Genomic DNA, 26,678 nt, shown 5'->3' with positions numbered 1-26,678 from the left:
TTATTGCACCTTTAAACTGAAAATGATAACTGAGTCGGGCTGAAACTAGCAAAAAACACTTTGCGCTGGGTGAATGATAGGGCCCATAATGATACTAAATATTTCTATTTCAAATGCTGTTTTTTTTTTTTTCTTTTAACTTTCTGTTCATCAAAGAATTCTGAAAGAAATGTATCACAGCTTCCAAAAACATTAAAGCTGCAGACCATAATTTTGCCTCTTTGTCGCCATCTCTGTTTGAAACCTGCAATTGTAGTTGTTTGCGGAATTATTATCTTTACTTGGGTTGTGCATCGACATGGCTTCTCAGTGCGGATGAATCTAATGTTTGCTGTCAGTCACCACACCGGTGTGGATACTGTACTTCAGAATCACAGATTGTAGTCTTGGAAGTATGACCAAAATAAGAATTTTCACCGGAGAATGTCATCTGAAGAAGTAACATGTCTGCCACTTTTGTTCTGACTGAGGAAAAAAAGCATTACAATAAATCACGCTACCAATGGTGATTAAATCTAATGATCGTTTAGCTCGGATCACGTCAAACTGTGCAAATTATTATTATTGTTATACTTTGTTCTCAAATTGTTAATGTTAACAACATCAGCACTGTGTGACTGTGTATTTAGTGTCTATTAGCGTTACTTGTAGATTTCAATTTCTGTACAGTCTGTGAGAAAAGGCTATAAATGATCCGCCACCAGCAGCATCCTCACATGCGATATAGCCTACTAGCTGGGACTCCTTCTTTATGTATACAGACGTGACGCAATGATGCAAAGACAAACTGCGACATGCTCAAATTTCCCACGAAAACCCACCAATACCACCCGAATTATAAAACATTATTACAAGCTTACCGTTGTAAATCGGGCTAAGGTAAGGAGATAGTTTCGAACATTGGCTGGTTATGTACATGCTCAAAAATTGATTTTGGATACTTTTTAACCAAAAAAAGTTACGGACAGCAGCTTTAAGCTGCGCAACTATTTTCAACATCAGCAAATCAGCATATTAGAGTGACTGATTGATTTTCAGCTTTGCCTTAACAGAAATAAAATTATATTTTAAAATATATTCAAATAGAAAATTGTTTTAAATTATTAATATTTCTCAATATTACTGTTTTTACTGTATTTTTGATCAAATAAATGCAGCCTTGGTGAGCAGAAGAAACGTCTTTCAAAAACATTTCAAAATCTTACTGACCCCAAACTTTTGAATGGTAGTGCACATGACATGTCATTATACCACATACATTTTATCATTAATTGTCATGTTTTTTATTTGGCTGTCGATCATTTAACCGACACAACTTAGAAAATACAACTTTTCAAAAAAAAAAAAAAAATCTGTGTATTTTTTATAAAGTGGTTGCAAAGAGTTTTTTTATAACCAAAGATGTCCACTCAAGGTTTCTTTCTTTCTGTTTATCATTACTAAATTGCTGAATCTCTTTTAAAAGCGAATGAGAACCATAGCACACAGATATCGGCAGTAATCTTGGAAGAGAAGATGAGATCTGGCTAGGTTTAGCTGGATTTACATGTGTGTGCGCGTGAGAGCTGCACCTCTGCGGTGGGTCTCGGCAGTTGTATTTGTGTGTAAGCGTATAAGTGTGTCTGTTCACCTACGGGATGTGAATGAATGCTGAAATAAGCAAATTAATCAAGGCTGAACGCGTGTGCTGGGCTAGAGAGGCTTTTTTAATGAGTGTGCAGACTGAACACTAATGAGCTGACTCTAATAAGGGGATCTAATGAGAGAGTTGCCACGGTAGCAGGTACCCAGCGCATGGTGTGTGCTGTTTTGCGGGACACGTGCATCTCTGAATCTCTCGTCACACAGATGGGCGGTTAGACAAATATGTGTGTGCTAGGGAAAAATCAGAACATATTAATGTTCTAGGTAACACATTAAAAGGACTTTCATTTATCATTCATGAAAGTTATTAACAAACATTCTTAATGATGCATGTACATTATGTACATTCATTATATGCATTAAATGAATCAAAATGACAGTAAAGTGATATATAATGTTACTATTATAATTTTATTTCAAATAAATGCTGTTCTTTTGAACTTTATATTCATGAAAGAATCCTGAAAAACATGTATCATGGTTTATTAATTTTAATTTCATTTTTAAGCAGCACAACTGTTTTCAACATTGATAATAATAAGAAATGTTTCTTGAGCAAATCAGCATATTAGAATGATTTCTGAAGGATCATGTGACACTGAAGACTGGAGTAATGATGCTAAAAATTCAGCTTTGCATCACAGGAATAAATTACACTTTAAAATATATTAAAATAGATATATTAAAATTACTGTAACTGTAATTGGTGAGCAAAAGACACTTCTTTCAAAAACATTTAAAAAATCTAGTAGTATATATAAAATGTATTTAATTATGTATTTACAGTATATAATGTTTCAAAATTATATAGGTGTTATTATAAAGTGTTACCATATTGTAGTACAATTTCACTGCAGTTCATATGAAATGGATATTTGGGTCACACTTTAGATTAGGGTCCAATTTTCACTATTAACTAACTATTAACTATGACTTTTGCCTCAATAAACTCCTAATTACTGCTTATTAATAGTTAGTAAGGTAGTTGTTAAGTTTAGGTATTGGGTAGGATCCAAGGGTCATGCAGATATAAGGCATTAATAAGTGCTTTATAAGTACTAATAAACAGCCAATAAGCACTAGTTATATAATAGTGATAACTGGACGCTAAACTAAAGTGTCACCGATATTTAATATGGGAGTAGATATTAGAAAATAAATTTGGCTCTTACTCAGTAAAAAACAGCAGAAGGTTTCAGACATATGACATATTTCAGACATGTTTAAACATATTTTTATTTTTGCACAATGCAGCATTGAAAGCCCTGCACCAAATAGTGGCTATTAATATCTATAAAAGCCTAACTAACTATACAGCTACAGATCTAACTTTCATATCTTCTAGTCATTTATTTATATAGCTCTGATTTTTAAAAAAAAATAATTATTAATAACTGATTTTATTTAAAAAAATTTATTAATACCTAATTTAATTTTTAAAAATGAAGTCTAAGCCACTAAACCTCCTCACCCTGATCTAATGGTGTAGTGCTTATATTTCTGAACTCTTCTTCAAGGCAGGCCAGAGCCATACAATCCTCTTCTTCCTCATCAGAGTCCTGGAGATTGAGCTTCTCCACAGTCTGGACCTCCCTGATCTCCTGGGCGGCACGAGATAGTGGGAAGTTTGACGAGTCAGGCCGACGAGACTCGGTGCTTGGGGGTCGAAAAGAGATGGGAGAACATCTGCTTATGGTGCCTAAAATGAATAATAAGAGATGGATGAGAATACAAGAAGACATGTGAGAGAAACAATAAGAAAACAGCTGCTAACACACCCTCTGATTTAGGGAATCATTCATGTCTGACCCAACCAGGGGTGTGTTTTTCTGTACAACGACGTAACTCGCTGCTTCACCACCATAGTAAGATGCATCATTGAACAAATCAACTAGCTAGTCACGACTGTTTCCTGAAACCGTATTGTCGCAAACCTGTCTTTCAGCCACGTTGGTGAATGATGGTGAATGATCACGCAGGTGGTGGAGTAATAACTTCTTTAAATGAATCCGTTTGAGATCGAATTAATGCTAGATTTTTTTTTGCAATAAATTACGGACATGGCATCTGAGGACTAATTCTTATTTTTCTCAGTTATTTTGCGTTATTTCCAGATTCAATCATAGGCTCATTCTTACGTACTAGAGCACGTACGCACATGCGCACTCTTCAAAAACGGTGCTTAAAATCTCTTGACAAACTAAAATATGTAAATGACATTTGTATTTATCTGAAATAAAAGATATACATTGTACTTAATGTCAGCTTGCTTATTTTGCTCAAGATAATGATTTAAGTCCACGTCACAAGAAACTATGCTTTTAACCACAGCTCAAGAGCTGTCGTTCCAACCACACAAGTTTGCGAATGTTCGTTTGAACGATGGTTTTGGGAAACACCAAATCACTGAACTATGTTAGTAACAACAGAACAGGATGAGTTACATATCAAAGTTTAATAATTACGTTTAGTAATTTGTTCAGTAATTTGTTTGTTCAGATTCCTAACCCCAAGTATGAATAACAGTAATAGGGCTAGTTTCTAGCAAATTCTAATAACTGTGGCTAGCAAGAAATAGAGAGATTATGGGATAGAGAGAGAAAGAGAGAGATGTTAAAGCAAGTGACAGAAAAGCAGACACGGGAAGACAGTGCTGGGATGGGCGGCTTAAGTTAGCCGGGTCAGAATTATTTACTGTCACACACTGACCTAATCAGCTTCAATCAAACAGAGCTTTAAATGCTCTCTAATCCAGCATATCACAATAATACACACTTTTCTCTCTTCTATGTGACTTTTTCATTATATTCCCTAGCTTCCTCTTGTCTTGTGTGATCTTTCACTTGCTGATAGTCAACTGAACTCCCAATTGGATGGCTGCATGTTCACCTAACAGTGCTAAGCTAACATTATAGTAGGGGTGAAGAAACAGATTCATCCTTTTGAATCAGTTCACCAAAGACTGTTCAGTTGTTTAGTGACTCCTTTTGTAGGTTGCATCATTACACCTGTAAGTGGCAACCAGTGAGTGTTTTTTTTTTTTCCATAACATGAATCAACTGAATCATTTAAAAGTAAATTTATCAAGTTTATCAAGTTGATATAACTCAAAAATATGTGTCAATGTATACACTACCGTTCAAACGTTTGAGGATAGTAAGATTTTTTAAATGTTTTTGAAAGAAGCCTCTTTTGCTCACCAAGACTGCATTTATTTGATCAAAAATACAGTAAAAACAGTAATATTGTGATATTTTCTATCTTAATATATTTTAAAACATAATTTATTCCTGCGCATGATGCAAAGCTGAATTTTCAGCATCATTACTCCAGTCTTTAGTGTTACATGATCCTTCAGAAATCATTCTAATATGCTGATTTGATGCTCAAAAATTTTGAAACATTTCTTATTATTATCAATAATGAAAACGGTTCTACTGCTTAATATTTTTGTGGAAATCTTGATGCATTTTTTCATGATTGATGAAGAGAAAGTTCAGGAGAACAGCATTTATTTTAAGTAGATTTTTTTTTTATTATTATTATATTTATTAATAATATTATATTATTATTATTATTATTATTATTATATTATATTATTATTATTTGCTGTCACTTTTGATCAATTTAATGCGTTCTTGCTGAATAAATTTCTTTAAAGAATGTTACTGATCCCAAAAATTTGAACAGCAGTGTAGAAGCAAACAACAATGATTCACTGACCTAAAAGATTTATTTAAAAACTAAAATGCCCAAGTGACATACTGTAGCAGGAGTGGTTGTGTATTAGCTGATATCGCTTCCTACGATTTGGACTCGGGAAATATTGAGTGTCCCCCAATGCACAAGGCTCATTCCAGCGTGTCTAACCTGACACAAGTATATGAGACCAAAAGAGAATGAACGGGAGAGAGAGAAAGAGAAAAGCAGGCAAGAGAGCATGGACAGATATCTGACGCTTTGATTTGCACCAGCCGAAATCACAGCTGTCATGCTGTTAAACAGATTATTTTTCCCTCCTCTGCAGACCTGCAAGTGATGAGCCGAGAGACAGAGAGGAAGACATGTCGAGAGGTAGAGAAAGCAAGACTGATAATCCAAGCTAGCTAGCTGAGCTGATCTGAGCTGAGCTGAGAGATTGAGGAGCGCGCCGTTGGACGCATTCCCTGCACTCCCGCATACGGCAACCCACAGTAATCTCTTTATGAAACCTCAGCCGCGTGTGCTGGCACATAAAGCTCAGGAATCAGCTCGGCTTTAATTACGGGCACGAGCCAATAAATCACGCTATTGCCGAGCGTTAGAGCGACTCTTCTACAGCCATGTCATTGATGTCCCATTGGCCGTAACGGCGTGTCCGAAGGGTTGGCGGACACTCTCTGTAAATGATCGCTTAGTCACGGCAAAGATATGACATCAGACAGGCTCAACATTTTAAACACTGATTTAGCTGTATAAATCTGGATTAAGTCTGCACACAGAAGGGAAAGAAAGAGGAGAGCTGAAGGTTTTATTTTACTTAGACTGTGTTCTAGTGTATGACAAGGGCCTAGATATGGTAAATAGACCATAGGAAACAATTAATACAATTGACACCTTCCCTTGAAGGCATAGTTCATCAAAAAATGAAAATTCTGTCATTGTTTATTCATCGTCATGTCTTCCAAACCGGTTTGATTTTGGAGCACACACAAAAAAAAGAAATGTTTTTTGTCCATTCAATGGAAGCAGACAGTGACCAGGGGCTTTCAAACTCAAAACAGGATGAAAAAGCACTATAAAAGTAGTTCATATGACTTGTGCATTATATAAGAGATTAATTCATTGAAAATCTTGCACTCATTTGGGATTGCATTTCTTCAAACATTGGGGTCAGTAGTTATATTTTTATTGATTTATTTCTTTTGTGAAATAAGTTATTTAGCAAGGATGAATTAAATTGATCAAAAGTGATAATTTTTCTCTTTTAGATTTCTATTTCAAATAAATGCTGTTCTTTTGAACTTTCTATTCATCAAAGAATCCTGAGAAAGAGTATCATGGTTTCCACAAAAAAATATTAAGTCACAGAATAAGGTTATGTTCTTCACAGCCTCTTTTCATTCACATCAAATTAAATAAAACATTTCTCAAGAAATGAAGGCTAATTACCTGAGAAGCACAGCCTCTGTGATGACATTCTGCCATAGCATGGTGTGAATGGATGAGGGGTGCTACTGATGGGTCTACCGTTCACCAGCTCAGTGACTATCCCTTCCTCAGCTTGATGCTGAAAACTGCTGCTAGATCTCCAAGACTCCTGCCCTGCAACTACAGTACCAAGAAAATGATACAAGAAAACAAACAATGAGATCTCAACACAGCAAGACAACAAACATCATGTACTGTGGTCTTGAAGGTGAGCCACGATCAGAACTAACATACAGTTTACTAGAAAGTCACAGCTCTAAATATTCACACTGAATATGTATCCTACTAACAGCATCCCATGCAGACTCAGATTAGAGTTACTCAACATCAGAAGGCAAGAGGACCACATTCAAACAAACACAAAAGATGAAAAGGGTTTTTGTGCCAGAAGATATAAGTTGAAAAGAAGGGCTTCTTTTGCAAAACACACACACACACACACACCGTTTCTGTGCACACTATGCATCCACTTCTCTTTGTCACCATCAACTAAGCTTTAAGGGTTAGTTTACCCAAAAATGAAAATTCTGTCATTAATTACTCACCCTCATGACTATGGAGGAGTCATATACCTCTCGGATTTCATCAAAATATCTTAATTTGTGTTCTGAAGATGAACGAAGGTCTTATGCGTGTGGAATGACATGAGGTTGAGTAATTAATGACAGAATTTTCATTTTTGGGTGAACTAACCCTTTAAGGTAAATATAAGGTTACACTTTATTTCGATAGTCTACTTTAGATATTCTACTAACTGTTAGTAACTTTGCAAGTATATGTCAACTAACTCTCATTAGTTTGCAACTACATGTCAACTAACTCTCATCAGAGTATTAGTAGACTGTTAGGTTAGGGTTAGTAGAATTTGAACAGTAGAATTTGCACTTGCAAAGTTACTTATAGGAGTGTCAAAACAAAGTGATATTAAGCAGACAGTTTACTAATACTCTAATGACTGGTAGTTGACATTGCAAAGTAGAATGTCTAAAGTGGGCTATCGAAATCAAGTGTTACCAAATAGTATGCGGTAATATTTTATCTCTTCTTATTGAAAATACGCTGCCTCATTTTCATGGCCTTTTGGATGCTAAAGAAAAAAGAAAGAAATATAGCCTACTATGCCTAAAGAAAATGAAGCTATTTAGGTCCATTAAGATTTTTTGCATTGTAACATTATTTTCATGAAGGTTAAGTGCATTTTTTCCTTCTAAAACCTTTTTTTTTTTTTTTTTTTTTTTTTACAATAATGACAATTTGTGGGACAATAAAAAATTGACAATGCAAGAAAAATATTATTTAATATTTTGTTCGGTAACACTTTACACAGTACATAATACTGTTATTTAGAAAACTGCTATTGTGTCATTGAACCCCAGGTTAGATTAGTCCCACTAAATGATGTACTGCAAGTCAGTAAGTTATGATAAGAGTGAACCTCTAGAACAAAGAACATGCCCGGTTCACATTTCATAATAAAAATCAAAAGAACAAAAGGTAACACTTTAGAATACTGTTCTGTCATTAACGAATAACTACACAGGAACAAATGAGTAATGCAATATTAACATTCTAGTAACTTCTATTAAAGGGTTAGTTCACCCAAAAATGAAAATAATGTCATTTATTACTCACCCTCATGTTGTTCTACACCCGTAAGACCTTCATTCATCTTCGAAACACAAATTAAGATATTCTGATTAAATCCGATGGCTCAGTGAGGCCTCTATAGACAGCAATGCCACTGAAAATCTCAAGATCCATAAAGGTACTAAAAACATATTTAAAACAGTTCATGTGAGTTCAGTGGTTCTACCTTAATATTATGAAGCGACGAGAATACTTTTTGTGCGCCAAAAAAACAAAATAATGACTTTTCAACAATATCTTGTGATGGCCGATTTCAAAACATTGCTTTGGAGCTTTACAAATCGAATCAGTGGTTCGGAGCACCAAAGTCACGTGATTTCAGCAGTTTAGCCGTTTGATAGGAGATCCGAATCACTGATTCAAAACAAAAGATCCGTAAAGCTCCGAAGCAGTGTTATCATATTGTTGATATTGTTGAAAAGTCGTTTGTTGAAGTTTGGTTTTTTGGCACAAAGTTTACAATAACTTCAGTCATTACTAGAGAGTTATCATGCTTTTCACTTTAGAAAACTGTTCCAAAGAATTAGTAATTCCTTCTGAAGGATTTCGTAATACTTCAGTCATTACTAGTGGGTTACCATGATCTTCACTTTAGAATTAATTATACATTATGCATTATTCACATTAATTATGAACCTATATAAAGTAGTTCTTAGTAGTCCTCTGGGAGGTACTGTATGAAAAAATAGCATTTATTGATTAGCTAATAGTGAACTACCTCATTCAACTGAGCGCTATTACTTACTAATTAGTTAATCAGAGTTTCTTGTTAGTTAATAGCAGTTACTAGAATGTTAATATTGCGTTACTCATTTGTTCATGTGTAGTTATTCATAAATGATGGAACAGTATTCTAAAGTGTTACCTTTTGTTCTTTTGATTTTGGTGTGAAATGTGAACCGGGCATGTTCTTGGTTCTAGAGAATCACTCTTATAAGTGACTTGCAGTACATCATTTACAGAGGGACTAATCTAACCTGGGGTTCAAGGACACAATAGCAATTCATGGCTCACTCCTTGTGGGCTTCAAACCATCAAACTACTGGTTGCCAGCCCTAAGCTTTAGCTGGAAAACCACATGAGCCAACACACACCAGCATGACTGCACACAGTGACTGTTTGAAGGTTAAACATGTGTGCCTTCTATTGCCATCTTAAACGCCCGCTGTAATTAAGCCTTTTTCCGACCGACTGGCCGCTGCTCCTGTCAGTGCACGTCAGGGATTGCAGATGCACAGACAGGCCGATAAAAACAACTCGACTGTGACAGAGAAAAAAAAATGAGAAAAGGAAAAGACTTTGCAGGAAACTGATGGAGAGACTTACCAGCCAATGAAAACAGAGATGACAGAGACGAAACTGAAACAGGGACTTATTTGTCCTCGGTTTTCATTAACCTTGAAGCTCAATGAACCAAACAGATGCCTCATTTTTTTACGGTATATTAGATAAAAACTGCCTTTTGCATATTTAGATTCTGCCTACTCAAATAAAGGCTTTAAATTCAGCTGTTTAAAGAGATATATTAGTGTTTACAGATGGGCTAATGGCCTCGCCAAGGTAGCACATTAACGCTAAGGAGCTAAAGGATAATTCCAGGAAATAATGAATGTATAAGAAAGAGGCATATTTTACACTCATCTTTTTGCTAGCAGCTCTCTTCAATGGCCAGTCCATCTAAGTATGGAATAATTAGGTATCTAAATAACACTTGCTGCACAAAATGCACTGTTAAGAGAGATGGCTGTGGTTTTCATTAAAGTGTGGTCATATATTAGTGTTGGAACCACATAAGTGCTGCATTCCAAATGTCTTATCTCTATTATTAGAGCATAAGGGATGTATTTATATTGGTAAGGATGTAAATAGCACACAGTGGATGTTTTAAATAACACCTAGTATTGAATTTACAGTGAGTATGGTTTTAGAGGCATGACTTGGAGTGTGTACACATACTTTTCAAAAGCTTTTTTTGTTTGTTTGTTTTTTTTGTTTTGTTTTTCTTGAAAGAAAGAAATTATTTCATTCAACAAGGATGCATCCAATGGATCAGTAAAGACATTTATGATGTCACAAAAGATTTCTATTTCAAATAAATGCTGTCCTTTTGAACTTTCTTTTAATCAATTAATCCTAAAAAAAATTATCACAGTTTACACAAAAATATGCACAACTGTTTTTAACATTGATAATAATAAAAAATGTTTCTTGATCGGTTTATCGGGTTTATGTGCATAAAAAATGTATCCGCCTCAATTGAGCACATACATTTTTTTATATGCACATTTTTAGAATTTATGCACATCTCGACATTTCCATCCAGCGTTTTTTTTTTTTTAATGCGATATCCCAAAATGCCCATAAAATATGGAATATGGAAACATAGCTACTGAAGATTAGAGTAATGATGCTAAAAAATTCAGCTTTAACATCAAATAAATAAATTACATTTTAAAATATATTAAAATAGAAAAAAGTTATATTTCACAATACAACTTTTCATTGTATTTTTTGCTCATATAAATGCAGCCTTGGTTAGCATAATAAACATACAGTAGTGTATGTTTTTTTAAGATTGCATCTGATCCATTATTAATGTTCAGACTTCAGTGTGAAGTTGTTAACCTCTTGTCTTTGTCAGATTATGGTGTATCTTAACTCGAGAGAGCTCTGTTTTTATGAAAATTCACATCCAGTGTACTTGTGCTCCTGTGAAATCTGCCATGAGGTCAGCCCTTCTACAGGGCTTTATACAGAATAATGTGCTGTTTGCACAGTAAAACTTGACTATACTGAACCTTACTGAAGTGTACAGAATGTTTCACGTCTCTACGAATGTTATTAAGAGTAGAGTCATCTTGATTCAACCATCTCTGGTGTACTGCGCACAAAAATGTCAAGAGCTTCTTTAAAATGGGATTGACTGACTAATTTCCACTTTTAAAAAGGACTATATCCTGCCCTCTAATCCTCAGAAATATATAGCTTTGTTTTGCCAGAACAGAGCCTTTATTTTGGTTCTCTACACACCGAGAGAACTCTCCATGTGGTTCAGCTCTTCTCTAGGGGCTTGAGCTGGAGCTGGACTGTGTTGCAGGACTCCAGGGTCCAGCCCCAGCGTGAGGAACCCTTCTAGGTCTTGGTACTGCCCCGACTGGATGTGCTGTCGCTGGGATACAGAATGGAGGGCCTGTGGGAGAGAAGAAAAATAGTCAGAAAGTCATTAGTCATTAATGGGTCAATGACGTGGCACTTATTTATTTATACAGACCTATTAATGTATTCAGAAATATATTTAAAAAATGCAATACACACAGACAATGGTGAATACTTCTCTTCTATGATGAAAATGTTTTCAATTTCTGCATTAATATTCATTTAACATTTCTGTGAGGCTTAAAGTAAAAAATGTGTGGATGGTAATCACTGTGAGATCATAATTAAGAAAAAAAAACATTAAAAGGCTGAAATTGTTAAAAAATAAATAAAAAACACTTCTTAAAAAAACAAAGCATATTTCTAATTATCTCAGTGCCATATATACTACCATTTAAAAGTTTAAGGTCTGAAAGATTTTTTAATCTTTGCCAATGCCATTTGAGCAAAAATACAGTAAAAAAACTGTAGTGTGATATATTATTATAGTGTGATATATTATTATAATTTAAAATAACAGTTTTCTATTTGAATATGTTTTAAAATGAAATTTATTCCTGTGAAAAAGCTGAATTTTCAGCATCATTACGCCAGTCTTCAGTGTCACATGATCCTTTAGAAATCATTTGAATATGCCGATTTGGTGCTCAAGAAACATTTATCATTATAATCAATGTTGAAAACTTGTGCTGCTAAAAAAATGTGGAAATACACAGAATTTATTTGAAATAGAAATTTTGTAATAACATAAAAGTCTTTACTGTCTCTTTTGATCAATTTAATGCATCCTGTCTGAAGAAAAGTATTAAGATAGATAGATAGATAGACAGACAGACAGACAGACCAATGAGCTAGTATGCTGTTGGTCCTCTGCGTGCTGCCAAAACAGCGCTGACCCGCCGAGACATGGACTCTACAAGACCCCTGAAGGTGTCCTGTGGTATCTTGCGCAAAGACATTAGCAGCAGATCCTTCAAGTTCTGTAGGTTGCGAGGTGGAGCCGCTGTGGATCGAACTTGTTGGTCAACACATCCCACAGATGCTCAATTGGATTGAGATCTGGGGAATTTGGAGGCCAGGGTAAACCTTGAACTCTTCATCATGTTGCTCAAACCATTCCTGAACAATGTGTGCAGTGTGGCAGAGTGCATTATCCTACTGAAAGAGCACACTGCTATCAGGGAACACCATTGTCATGAAGGAACGTACCTGGCCTGTAACAATGTTTAGGTAGGTGGCACGTGTCAAATTCATGTCCACATGAATGGCCGGACCCAGGGTTTCCCAGCAGAACATTGAGAGCATCACACTCCCTCCACACTGGCTTGTCGTCACTTCCCCAGGTAAATGGCACACATGTACATGACCGTCCACGTGATGTAAAAGAAATCAGGACTCATCAGACCAGGCAAACTTCTTCCACTGCTTCAAGGTCCAGTTCCGACGCTCGCATGCCCATTATAGGCACTTTTGACGGTGGACTGGGTCATCATGTGCTCTCTGATTGGTCTGCAGCTATGCAGCCCCATATGCAGCAGTGTGTTGTGACACATTCTTCCCATAACCATCATTCAAATTTTGTATGACTTGTGAAACAGTAGACCTTCTGTCTGCTCAGATCAGATGGGATAGCTTTCGCTACCCTCGTGAGCCCAACACCCTGTCACCGATTTGTGGTTTGTCCCTCCTGTTGGTAAATTCTCACCACTGCTAAACGGGAGCAACATAACAATTAACAATTTTTATGTTACAATTGTTAATTGTTACCATAACAATTTGGCCCTTGTCAAAGTCGCTCAGATCTTTATTCCTGCCCATTTCTCCTGCATCCTACACGTTGATTACAAGAACTGATTGTTTGCTTACTATCTAATTTACCCAGACCTTAATATTTGGCCTTGTTAGGAGACGAAATTTGCTTCACCTGTGACTGATCATAATGTTTTGGTGCATCAGTGTGTATGTGTGTATATACATATATATATATATATATATATATATTAAACTGAAAGAAAATGAGAAACAATTATGTTTTGATTGAGTCCCAGTCGGTGTCTTTTAAATGGAAAATGAGGTAGCGGAAAAAAGAATCGGCGGGTGGTAATTAAGAACACAAATTTTCTGATCTTCAGACAAAAAAGCAGCGATAAGTCCACTTTCTGATCAGACATTTAATTTCAGGTGTTTAATTCATTTTCTTTTCTCTCTCTTTCTATTATGCCATTAAACTCTGATAGTCCATTTGCAGCCGACTTGATGACTCTGTTTCTTCTCGTTCCTCATCAGCTGAGTAGATAGGAGAGTAGTCAGTGCCTTTTCCTGCTGTTATACCTTTCACACAGCTTGCAATTAAATTACATAGGAGTATCTATTTGAAATATCTAATTGATCAAGTCTTTGGTATCCGAGAGTTTCCTGCAAGACCATTCAATATTACCGAAATAATTATTTTTATAGTTCTCATATTCCCTTTGTAAAGGTCAATTCACACTGCTCCAACAGATGGAGACCAATGCCGAGAATCACCAGATTACAGCACGTCACTTCTTAGACATTCTAAATCCGATTCAGCATGTTCAATCAGTGAAAACAAGCTCCGACAGACGCCAACAGACTCCAACAGGGGTAACACACTGATCCGACAAAATCCGACGAAGTGTCTGTTGCTGTCTATCGGCGCAGTGTGAATTGGCCTTAATAGTTCCAAAACAGTCTGCGAAAGATCAAGTTTTTTACTACATCAGTGTGGTTGCATTTCCATCAAAGCAGCTATCATGACTATATTGGCTATACAATGTTTGGGAAAAGTAAATTTTTTTTTTTTTTTTTTAAGAAATTAATACTTTTATTCAGCAAGGATGCATTAAGTTTATCGAAATTGATAGTACAGACATTTATAATTTTACAAAAGATTTCTATTTCAAATAAATGCTGTTTTTTATTATTAACATTGATAATAAGATTTTTTTCTTGAGCACCAAACCAGCATTGTACATAATTATATTTCTAAATATATTTGTTTTTATTAAATTTTTTATCAAATAATTGCAGCTTTCATGGGCATAAGAGATATAAACATAAAAATGTTTTAAATCTTACCGACCACAACCTTTTGAATTGTAGTCTTTTAACTGTTTTAAATAGTTTTGGCGGTAACCTGTTACAAGTAACTGAAGCTCACCTGTGAAGATCCTGTAACCATGATCAGTTCTGTGTTGTTGTGTTCTGACTTTGAGAGGCTCGGGAAAGCGAAATGAGGATCTGTTGGAGGGTTTGTGGTGGGACACGGAGAGGAAACGTCATTCTTTTGTTCTTCTGAATCTGTGATTCGTTTCAGTTCTTCATCAGATGAGTCTTCCTCACTGGGCACCAGGAAAGCATCTTCACCTGTCATTTCCTCTTCTGAATCTAAGCAGTGACAAATAGTGAGAGAGGAGAAACCATGAGGACAGGAGGAGAGAAAACACTGAGGCAGAGAAGAGATGTTCCAGCAGGAGGCCGGCAGTGAGGATGCAAACATACGCCCTTATCTAATGCTCGCAGCGAGCCGCCTGGACATGGTCTAGCAGAGCTTGTATGTTTCTCTTCCCTGCTTCCCGTCTGCTGCCTCCTGCATTAATAATGCTTATCCTACACAGTTTGAAGTTTCCATCACTCTGCTAGTCAGCAAATACTGCAGAAACAACCGCTGTGTGAATGAAGGGTGATGTCTACACTGGTGTTTTCTCATAATCATTACTCTCTGATGCAGATGTACTGGACCCCAAGGGATGCTGGAAATCAGGTTCTTGTCATTTAGAAAGAATTTTTCAATGTTTATTAAATATTTGATTCGGCTTGGTCAATCTTACATTTGGCTTTCAAATATTTTGTACAATGAAGCATCTGATTTACTTCAAAGCTGTGCTAGTTTCATGTCTCTCTTATCACTCCACTCTCTCTTTATTCTTAGCAACTGAACTCAAGCTTTTAAAACTACTTTAAAACTTTGAATCTAGCTTTTAAAACTACTTTTCGCCAGGCTTTCTCATGCTAGCATCAAAGTTTTTCTTGAGTAACTTTTTTATCTAGTTACTGAATTTAAATTATCATTTGAAATTATCTATGTATTAAACAGTGGTGTCATTTATCATAATGCTGCTGTTACCATTTTATAAAAGCAATGATGTTTATTACAGTGATTTTCCAATGGTTAAATGGTAAAAGCCTTCACATTCTGTCTAAAAATACCTCGCAAACCTGGAAAAACACTGTAACACACAGACTTAAGTGGCTTATTGCTTTTTAAATCGCTAATCATTACATTAGGAAAACAGTCTTCATTGCTCACAAACACTCTTGCAAGAGAATTATAAACAGTGGCTCAAGCACCAGAAAAACTAAATTGCAATTAGACACTGCTATTTTCAATGTTCAGTCAACTTTAATAAAAATCTACCAGTAGAAGTTAAACTAACCTGACATGCTCAGCTGTAGGGAGAGCACAGTAGTTTTGGGTGACCTTCGTGAGCCCTTTAACCATTTGGAGGGTGGAGGTGAATGGTGCCTATCAGTATGAGAGGATTCAACCCTTGGTGTAGAGGACCTGACGGACTCATGGACAGGCATAGTAGGTGTACCTCTATCTGAGACTGAACCAAACTGTGATGATTGTCTAGGTAACTGCCTTAATGAAGGAACTGCAGTACTTGGGGAAATGATGGCACTTTCTGGAGACAGTTGAGCTAATTTCGTTTCAGAATCTGGTGTTGAATGAGCAGATCTAGATTGGATTGGGTTGACCGGAGAGGATACAGGTCTAGACCTTGGGGAAAGAGAGCCTGGAGGTTTTGGACTCCGTTTAGGGATGAGAAGAAATGCAGTAGAATGACATTGAGAAGACCTAGCAGACGGTACTCTAGCAGAAGAGGGGCTGACAAAAGAAGTATGGTCCTCAGAGTCTGGAAAAGTTTGATTCAATTTGGTTTTTGGGAATGTTGGCAGAATCTCTAAGGGTTTGTCCAGTTGTGCTGTAGAAAACCTTGTCTGTGGGCTTGGTTTTGGAGAGTCACTCAGTTCCGCTTTCTGGCCTCCTCTTCGTGAATTTGACAGAAATGGTTCTGAGGTAGTCGAAAGGTGCTGTGATCTCTGAAGCCTCATTTGAAGTGGAGAAAAGCTTTCTGATCTTGGCAATGATGACATAAATTTTTCAGTCTCTTGTGACGGCGGCCACATCTCATAAGAAGAGTTGATATTTATGTCAGAATTACTTTCCTGGAACAATCCTTTGGTCATTGAAGAGATGGATGGTGTGGAAGTCAAAACTGAAAATCCAAATTCTCCTCCTCCAGATAAATCATTTTCAACAGCCGCAAACCTTTAGGAAGAAAAACAGACATGCATATATAGCATTTAACAAGTCTGAAAGATACTGCCACAGTTAACAGCCTCATTTTAAGTGTAGTTGTGGCTGATACAAATGTCTACATGACACTGTATTAGTGTCAGTTCTGATTTGAGAAAAAACAGCTTCTTCAATTATATTCTTGCTTCAAGACGACACACCTACTGTGAACTTTTCCTTTCAAAAAGTTTCAGTTTTACGCCTTGATCTTTTGTTTCTTACATTTTGCTCTTATTTCCCTGCTTGACTCCAAAAGATCTGTATGTTTCAGCGTCTCCAACCATCTGGAAAAATTAAAGCGACAAAAAAAAAAAAAAAAATGACAGGAGAAATGGGGAAGACAGAATGATAAGTGTATGGAAACGGCATTGAGGAGTCATTCACTGGCCATCGTCCAGCAGTCCATTACAAAGACTGGGGTGGTGGGGTTCATAATTACCTCATCTAACTCTAGGATGCTTAAACAGGATTCTGCAGGGCTGTCCACTTTCCCAGCATCCTCAGCGAGACCGATTGTGAAGAGAGAGTTAAAGTATTTGTGCAACTCCATCCGCTCTGCTGCAAATCAGATGCAGTAAAACAGATTTATGTTCAATGAAATTAAATCAGCTCAGTAATCAGAATGGCCTTATTGCTGTAAATGTGTGTATTTATTCATAATACAGAGTGACAGATCACCAACTAAGAACACATGACGTGAGGATTCATGAACCAGTATTCAATGGGGGAGTAGGGCAGGACTTGATTTTATTAATCATGATTTGATTGGATAGTGTAAAATAGGCATTAAATACCACAATTCAAATCTATAATTATTTGCTATTACTGCAGAAAACTATTACATTAACATTAAAAGACATTACATTTCTGCATTATACATTGGAAAAATAGCTGAATTTGATTTATTTCAGTCCATGCCCTATGAAGCTTTAATCAAAATTTTACCTACATATGTGACCCTGGACCAAAAAACCATTCATAAGGGTCAATTTTTTTTAAATTAAGATTTATACATCACCCAAAAGCTGAATAAATAAGTATATATATATTTATATATTTATATAAATAAATATATATATATTCATAATAGTTTTCATAATATTTCTTCAAAATACACTGCCATTCAAAGGTTCAAATAAAAAAAACAGATATTTTAAATTGAAATAATATTTATAAATGTTGTATAAATACTGTAAAAAAAAAAAAAAAAAAAAAAAAAATGTATAAATACAAATAAATGCAGCCTTGGTGAGCGTAAGAGACTTCTTTTAAAAACATTAGTAAATTGTACTGATTTTAAAGGGTAGTTTATAATAAACTGTCCACCTTTTTTTTTTTTTTTCTTCCTGATGTAAACAAGGCTGTACAAGAGGGGAAAAAATAATAGAAACCAATTACTTAATGATCTTATCAAATTCTTGCCATACATTATTAGCCGCATATTATGTTGCAGTCAGAAAAATGTCACATTACAGAAATGAAATGCTTTGCAAATGCTGTTGTATGTCTTTAAATTCAAAACAAGTCAAAACAAGTTGTCAGCAGGCTGAACAGGAGACCAGTCATTAGAACCCAAATCAGACGAATGCTCAGAATAACGCCTTTGCATTTGAAGAAGTGAAAAGAGACTGAAAAATGTTTTGGGCATGAGTATCAGGGATGTGGGCTTCAGAAAAGATGCGACAGGCTCGGGCTGGTGCAGATGAAGAGAGACGGCGCTCATCATGGGGCTGTTTGGGAAAAGCTGAAGGTGGTCAAATCTTTGACAGCTGTGATCAACTGGCCTCCCAGCAGCACCTAGAAACTTCTCTCAATCAGCTGTCGGAGTGCTCTGTCAGACGATCGCCCTCCCTCCAGTGTAATAAGAGCTCCGTGATTACACTTCAGGGACGCAGTGATGGATCCAAGTTGCCGGCTGTGAGAGAAGAGCTGCCCTCCGCACTGACTCTCACAGCTCATTTCTCCAACTTTTTGGAGAGAGTGTAGCTGTATGGGTTTTTGTGAATTACACCTGCTGCATGGTATGTACACGACCAGTCACCCACTACTCCTTATCATCCTTTGTCCAAACCATGTATGACACAAAATGTTTCCAGTGACAAAATACATACATATACTGTAGTTTTTGTTTTAAACTTTGCACAATTAATCATTATCAAATGCTTGCAAGAAAAGTTGTATATCCTAAAATGTATGTGTGTGTGTGTGTGTGATGAAACAGGTCACACCTGTCAGTTGTTGGCTCAGTTCATCCGTCTCTGCAGGTGGAGGTGTGGGTGGCTCTGGCTGGCATTGGACGACAGACAAGGGCTGAAATTCTTCAATTTGTCCTCTGAGGGAGAAAAAAATAATGCTGTTCCCAGTAAATCACACTCAGAAATTTGAGGATAATTAATCAGCCTCCCTTTCCTCAACAGTGCAACTATAAATAAACAACATTTCAGCGCAGCACAGCACTTTAGTAATAGCTTTATCCACCTCTGAAAAATCTTTCATCAGTAGGGAAAAATATTATCAACCAATAATGTAATAGCCTGACATGTTTCACTTTTTTTCAGTTTTCATGATCAAATCCATTCCTGATGTATAAAATCCCACCCTACATTATTTTAGTAATATGTACAACTACACATTTTAAAAAACAGCTAGTTGGTGGGCTGTCAGGTTTAGCTGCACGATTCTGGATAAAATGAGAATCAAAATTTTTTTTATTTCAAATAGAGATCACGATACTCCGACGATTCTGAATATAAAACTAAACAAAATTACATGTAGTTTACTAGAGGTTCTGACAAAATATTAATTGCTGGAAAAATGTTTAATTAGTTTGAATGAATTATAAAAAAAATGGTTTTGAATTAATTAAATGACTGATTAATAAATACTTGTTTCATTACTGGATGAATCAGTGTTTTTGAACAAATCTTTTGAATGAACGATTCAATGACAAATAAATTTTTTAACAGTCACTTTTCGCCACCTTGTGGAGCAAAATGTAATTGAAACAACCATTATTTGAGGTGCCAAGTTAGTTTCAAAAGTTGGTTTGCTCTATTTTGATCACTATCATAGACATCAGTGTTTATATCCTAACTTTAAACTTTTCTCTCAGTAACTATGTGATAATCTAATATTTGTAACACAGAAATAACTACTGTGTGGTTCAAAACAAAGATTTGAATGTTCAGGTATGATTTTGTCAAAGGTTTAATAGACATATTTAATTCGCCATCATTAATAAAATAAGATCGCATGGGTGTCTGAATTGAGATACGATTATTCGTGCAGCTCTACTTGTCAGTGTTCAATACGGTCTGTAAAATTAGGCCAGTTTTGGATCATCTTCTCCAAATACAATTGTGTTTATTAGTGAAATATTGATGCTTAACACAGCCCTTTAGTAACTTATAACATACTATGATTTATGAATATGAAAAATATTAAATAATAAAGTTAAATAATCTTAACACTTTTTTTGATTTCAGTATAAATATTTAAGCATCCCTGAAACAAAATACATTTTGATAAGATATGAGGTCTGAACTATACTTTTTTTAAGGTTTATGTTGAAAGCAAGAAAAACATATTTGCCATAGTTTATTTAGATATTGTCACAAGTGAGGCTCCCGCACTTCCTTCCCCGCACCACCGGAGGGAGCCTTCACCGGAATACTGATACCATCACTCGGACTACATTTCCCTTAGGCCCTCATTCCTGGGACTGATTGCACACACACCTGTACCACATCACACTCACACTATTTAAGCAGCACGCACACACACACACACTGCGAAGTCTTGATTTGCCCCGGTGATCATTTCTAAGCGTTTTCTGTGAATTGTTATACTGTTGCCGATTGGACTGTTTATCTCTTGTGATTCTCTGCTGCCTGCCTTGATCCTTGCCTGTTTACTGGACTGTGTTTGTTTGCCGCCTGCCCTGATCCCTGCCTGCTTCCTGATACCGTTTGTCTGCCACCTGCCTCGACCATTGCCTGTCCCTGTTTACGTCTCTGCCTCTGCCCTTACCTGTGTATACACTATTCTTAATAAAAGCTGCAAATGGATCCCCATGCTGTCGACCCATCATTACAGAAGACTTCGCCAACTAGCGATCCAGCAGCTATCATGCAGCTCTCTACTGAGCTATCCGCCCAGGCCAACCAGCTCGCAGTTCATCAACATCAGTTGAATCGATTGACTTCCCTTACCGAGGAGCTGGTAAAGACTCTACAGGGCCTTCGGTTCAGGCCTCCCGAGGTCGCCGCCTCGCCGCCCGCGGCTCCCGACAACCAGGCCTTCACTCCCGCTCCTGCGGTGAATCCACGACTCGCCTTCCCAGAGAAGTTTGATGGCAATCCAGCTAAATGTAAGGGATTTCTGCTTCAATGCTCACTCTTTGTTAACCAACAGCCGGCTCTGTATCCCTCCGATTCCAGTCGGATATCCTTCGTTTGCTCGCTGTTGTCTGGTAAAGCACTGGATTGGGCCACGGCTGTGTGGGGAGAGGACGGTTCCGCGTTTCCCACATTCTCCGCATTTCTTCGAAAGTTCAAAGAGGTTTTCGAACATCCCGCGGGAGGTAAGAGCGCTGGAGATCAACTGCTGTCGCTGTGCCAGGGCAAAACCACCGCTGCTGAGTATGCTCTCACATTCCGAACTCTAGCAGCTCAAACAAATTGAGTCGACGACACGTTGAAGTTGCTGTTTCGCAAAGGTCTGTCCCTAGAACTTCAAGCCGAGCTAGCCTGCCGTGACGAGGGAAGAACGCTTAGCGAATTCATAGAGCTGGCCATCCAAATTGATAATTTACTTCGCTCTCGACGTCCGCTCCGTGGGGCCACTTCCCAAACTTTAACCAACCCCACTCCAGAACCCATGCAGCTCGGCTATACACCGCTACACCCAGAAGAAAGAGAAAGAAGAATGTCTGTACTGCGGCCAAGCCGGCCACATCAAAATCAATTGTCCCATCCGGCCAAGTCCCTCTAACCCGAAAGCGGTGAGTTCCCAGCAATCCACCAACTATTCAGCTAACAGTTTCAAAATACCAGTACATGTGACTGTCAACAACCAGTGCATACTCACTCAGGCGCTCATAGACTCTGGGGCTGCAGGCAACGTCATGTCAAATACTTTCATTCAGGAACACAACATCACTCTAACGGCTTGTGATTCTCAATTGACAGTGGAGGCGCTAGATGGTCGGCCCATCGGAGAGGGGAAGGTCGCACACATTACTGCTGAGGTTGATCTGCAAGTAGGAGTATTACACCATGAACCCATCAGATTTTACGTCATCCACTCACCCAACAATCCAGTCATCCTTGGTCTCCCGTGGCTCCGGACCCACAACCCACATATTTCCTGGAAGGAGGGACAGATTATTCAGTGGGATTCATCCTGTCATGAACTTTGTCTGAAACAAGTCACCCCATTACCAGTTCAAGCTGTATCAATCCACACAGTTAATTCCGACGAGTCCCACATTCCCGTCGAGTATGCTGACCTGGCAATCGCTTTCAGCAAAAGCAAAGCCACCGAGTTACCCCCACATCGATCCAGTGACTGTGCCATCGACTTACTACCAGGTACCACGCCCCCCAAGGGCAGAATTTTCCCTTTATCCCAACCTGAATCTGCTGCTATGAAAAAATTCATTGAAGAGGAGCTAGCCAAAGGTTTCATCCGGCCCTCAACGTCACCAGCAGCATCAGGCTTCTTCTTTGTCAAGAAGAAGGACGGTAGTCTCAGACCCTGCATTGACTACCGCGGACTTAATGATATCACCGTCAAATTTCGTTACCCTTTGCCCCTGGTTCCAGCAGCTCTAGAGCAGTTACGGCAGGCTAAATACTTTACCAAGCTGGATCTTCGCTGTGCCTATAATCTGATACGCATCAGAGAGGGGGACGAATGGAAAACTGCCTTTTCCACCGCCACTGGCCACTACGAGACCCTTGTGATGCCGTTTGGGCTGGCCAACAGTCCCTCCGTGTTCCAGTCTTTCATCAACGATGTCTTCCGGGACATGCTCAACCGCTGGGTCGTAGTTTACATAGATGACATCCTCATCTATTCCAGCACGTTTGAGGAACACATCCAACACGTCCGGGCTGTTCTACAACGCCTCATTCAACACCAACTCTACGCCAAGGCCGAGAAATGTGAATTTCACCGCACATCCACGTCATTCTTGGGGTATGTCATCAGTCACGAGGGAGTGGCTATGGACGACAGCAAGGTGAGAGCAGTTCTAGAATGGCCACGACCACGAACACTGAAAGAACTGCAACGATTCCTGGGGTTCGCTAATTTCTACAGGCGGTTTATAAGGAACTTCAGTGGCATTGCAGCACCTCTAACCTCCATGACCAAACGACAATCCACCCGTCTCACCTGGTCCAATGAGGCGATACAGGCTTTCCAGGAATTAAAGGAACGTTTCACCACTGCTCCCATTCTCCGTCACCCAGATCCAGAGCTCCCCTTCATCGTAGAGGTTGACGCATCCAGCACAGGCATCGGGGCCGTACTCTCACAACGTCAAGGAAATCCAGCCAAAATGTTTCCGTGTGCATTCTACTCGAGGAAGTTATCAGCAGCAGAACGAAACTACGATGTAGGCAACCGGGAGCTACTAGCCATGAAGGCAGCGTTGGAGGAGTGGCGGCACTGGCTGGAGGGAGCACAGCACCCATTCACCATACTCACGGACCACAAGAACCTTGAATATCTCCGTTCAGCCAAACGCTTAAACCCCAGACAAGCCAGGTGGGCCATGTTCTTCACCAGATTTCAGTTTACCGTGACATATCGACCAGGCTCAAGGAACCTCAAAGCCGACGCGCTGTCTCGCCAAGTGGAGGAGGTAGAGAGAACAAAGAGCGAGGAAAACATCATCCCCGACAAACTTCTGGTCGCTCCTGTACAATGGGACATCATGACAGAAATCACCGAACTCAACGCACAGACGGTACCACCCCCGGAATGCCCACCAGATCGCACGTTCGTACCAGAAGCCCTCCGCAACAAGTTACTACATCAAGTGCATGCTCTTCCCAGTTCTGGTCACCCGGGTATTACTGCCACATTCCATCTGTTACAGAACCGGTTCTGGTGGGAGACCATGCTTGCGGAGACCACTCAATTCGTAAAGAACTGCACAGCCTGTCAAACCTCAAAACCATCCCATCAAGTACCCTCCGGGTTGTTACAGCCACTGCCCATTCCTCAACGTCCCTGGTCCCACATAGCAATTGACTTCGTCACCGACCTCCCTGTGTCCCGTGGCCACACCACCATTCTTACGGTTGTGGACCGATTCTCCAAAACCTGTCGACTCATTCCACTACCCAAACTACCATCTGCTTTTGAAACAGCAGAGACCCTCTGCAACTATGTATTCCGTTTTTTACGGCTTGCCAGAGGACATTGTATCGGACAGAGGGCCACAGTTCACGTCCCGGGTATGGGCAGCCTTCTTCAAACACCTGAATGTCAATGTCAGTCTCACATCAGGATATCACCCCGAATCCAATGGCCAAACAGAACGCATGAACCAAGAGCTCACCAGATTCCTACGCACTTACTGCCAGCAAAATCAAAATGACTGGAGTCGTCACCTGATGTGGGCGGAATACGCACAAAACTCTCTCCAGAAAGCCGCCACCGGCGTGACTCCCTTCAAATGTGTACTTGGCTACCAGCCACCACTTTTCCCTTGGTCCGGCGAACCCACCAATCTACCATCCGTGACAGAGTGGCTGCAACGCAGTGAGGAAACCTGGGACCTCGCCCATCACCATCTGCAGCGCGCTGTGAGAAGGCAGGAGGTACAGGCCAATCGTCACCGGCGTCCCAGTCCAGAGTACACCGTGGGCCAATGGGTCTGGCTATCCACACGAGATCTCCGCCTCCGACTTCCATGCAGAAAGCTCAGTCCCAGGTTTGTAGGGCCTTTTCAAATTATTAAACAAATTACACCCGTGTCATTCCGATTAGACCTACCTGCTAACTACCGTGTTTCTCCCACTTTCCATGTGTCATTGCTGAAACCCTCTGGTGGTCCGAGGGGGGAGTCGGAGGGAGCCGAGGCCCGCAACCCCCCACCCATGCTGATCGAAGGCGAGGAGGCTTACCAAGTTCGAGAACTACTCGATTCCAGGCGCCGGGGTGGGAGACTTCAGTACCTGGTCGACTGGGAGGGGTACGGCCCGGAGGAGCGATCCTGGGTCGATGTGGATGATATCCTGGACCCCTCACTCACAGAAGAGTTTCATAGGACGCATCCGGAGAGACCGGCCCCTCGACCACGTGGTAGACCCCGGCGTCATACGCCTCCTCGCGTCTGGAGCCGCTCGCAGGGGGGGGGCTCTGTCACAAGTGAGGCTCCCGCACTTCCTTCCCCGCACCACCGGAGGGAGCCTTCACCGGAATACTGATACCATCACTCGGACTACATTTCCCTTAGGCCCTCATTCCTGGGACTGATTGCACATACACCTGCACCACATCACACTCACACTATTTAAGCAGCACGCACACACACACACACTGCGAAGTCTTGATTTGCCCCGGTGATCATTTCTAAGCGTTTTCTGTGGATTGTTATACTGTTGCCGATTGGACTGTTTATCTCTTGTGATTCTCTGCTGCCTGCCTTGATCCTTGCCTGTTTACTGGACTGTGTTTGTTTGCCGCCTGCCCTGATCCCTGCCTGCTTCCTGATACCGTTTGTCTGCCGCCTGCCTCGACCATTGCCTGTCCCCGTTTACGTCTCTGCCTCTGCCCTTACCTGTGTATACACTATTCTTAATAAAAGCTGCAAATGGATCCCCATGCTGTCGACCCATCATTACAGATATGCATACCTAAATATTTAAAGTGAAAAACGAGAGGCTTTTTGCAGCATACTAATTTGGAAGAAGTCTCACCAAGGCTGCATTTATTTGATCAAAAATATACAGTAAAAGCAAAAATATTGTGAAATAGTGTTACAATTTAAAATAACTGTTATGTATTTGAACTTATTTTAATGTAATTTATTCCTGTGATGGCAAAGCTGAATTTTCAGCAGCAATCAATTACTCTAACATTTCTTATTATTATCAATGTTGAAAACTGTTTTTGCTGTTTAATATTTTTGTGGAAACTGTAATACTTTTTTTCAGTGTTTGTTAATGAATATAAAGTTCAAAAGAGTTACTTTATTTGAAGTAGAAATCTTTTGTATTCTTATAAAGGTCATTGCTGCCACTTTGATCAATTTAATGCATCTTTGCTGAATAAATGTATTGACTCCAAACTTTTGAACAGTGGTATACACACACACACACTTGTATTTGTACCATGTCACATTATGAAAGTTAAACATAAATGCAGCTTCAACAGAGCATTTGAAACGGCCTGAAGGAAGTTGATGACCCAGACTTCTTGTTTGTGATTAAATCTCAGCTCAGCCAGATTCCCCAGACCCACAGGTTTAGTCCTTTAAACCTTTTCTGTCCTTTTACCGGTGATTTACCATACAAACGCATTAGCAGAAAAGCCATCAGCCCTCTGTCTTCCCAAACACAAGTCTCTCTCTATCTCTTTCGTTGTGCTCTCGTTTCCTTTCCTGAAGCCAACTCTTGCTGCCTCAGCAGCACAACCTGCT

General features: G+C 39.0%; 1 protein-coding gene across 3 annotated transcripts in view; it reads right to left on the bottom strand.

Moving 5' to 3' along the window:
- Positions 1-2,146: 2,146 nt before the first annotated feature.
- Positions 2,147-26,678, bottom strand: part of zbbx (zinc finger, B-box domain containing) — a 51,290-nt gene continuing 26,758 nt past the window's right edge. For 2 of the 3 annotated variants that reach the window (XM_051869831.1, XM_051869832.1), the window contains 8 exons: positions 19,249-19,352; positions 17,460-17,578; positions 17,243-17,304; positions 16,095-16,993; positions 14,819-15,045; positions 11,512-11,671; positions 6,796-6,954; positions 2,147-3,343 (listed from right to left, as the gene is read on the bottom strand). In XM_051869831.1, the coding sequence (XP_051725791.1) occupies positions 3,102-3,343; positions 6,796-6,954; positions 11,512-11,671; positions 14,819-15,045; positions 16,095-16,993; positions 17,243-17,304; positions 17,460-17,578; positions 19,249-19,352 (1,972 nt within the window). In that variant the 3' untranslated portion in view covers positions 2,147-3,101. Of the gene's footprint in view, positions 3,344-6,795; positions 6,955-11,511; positions 11,672-14,818; positions 15,046-16,094; positions 17,305-17,459; positions 17,579-19,248; positions 19,353-26,678 lie in introns of those variants that run through there. The other variant, XM_051869833.1, reaches the window with a different exon arrangement.

Source organism: Ctenopharyngodon idella, chromosome 18 (assembly GCF_019924925.1).
Source record: "Ctenopharyngodon idella isolate HZGC_01 chromosome 18, HZGC01, whole genome shotgun sequence".
NCBI classification, from domain to species: Eukaryota; Metazoa; Chordata; class Actinopteri; order Cypriniformes; family Xenocyprididae; genus Ctenopharyngodon; species Ctenopharyngodon idella.
The sequence above is the reverse complement of the archived record's forward strand: the minus strand, read 5'-3'. Positions and strand labels throughout refer to the sequence as shown.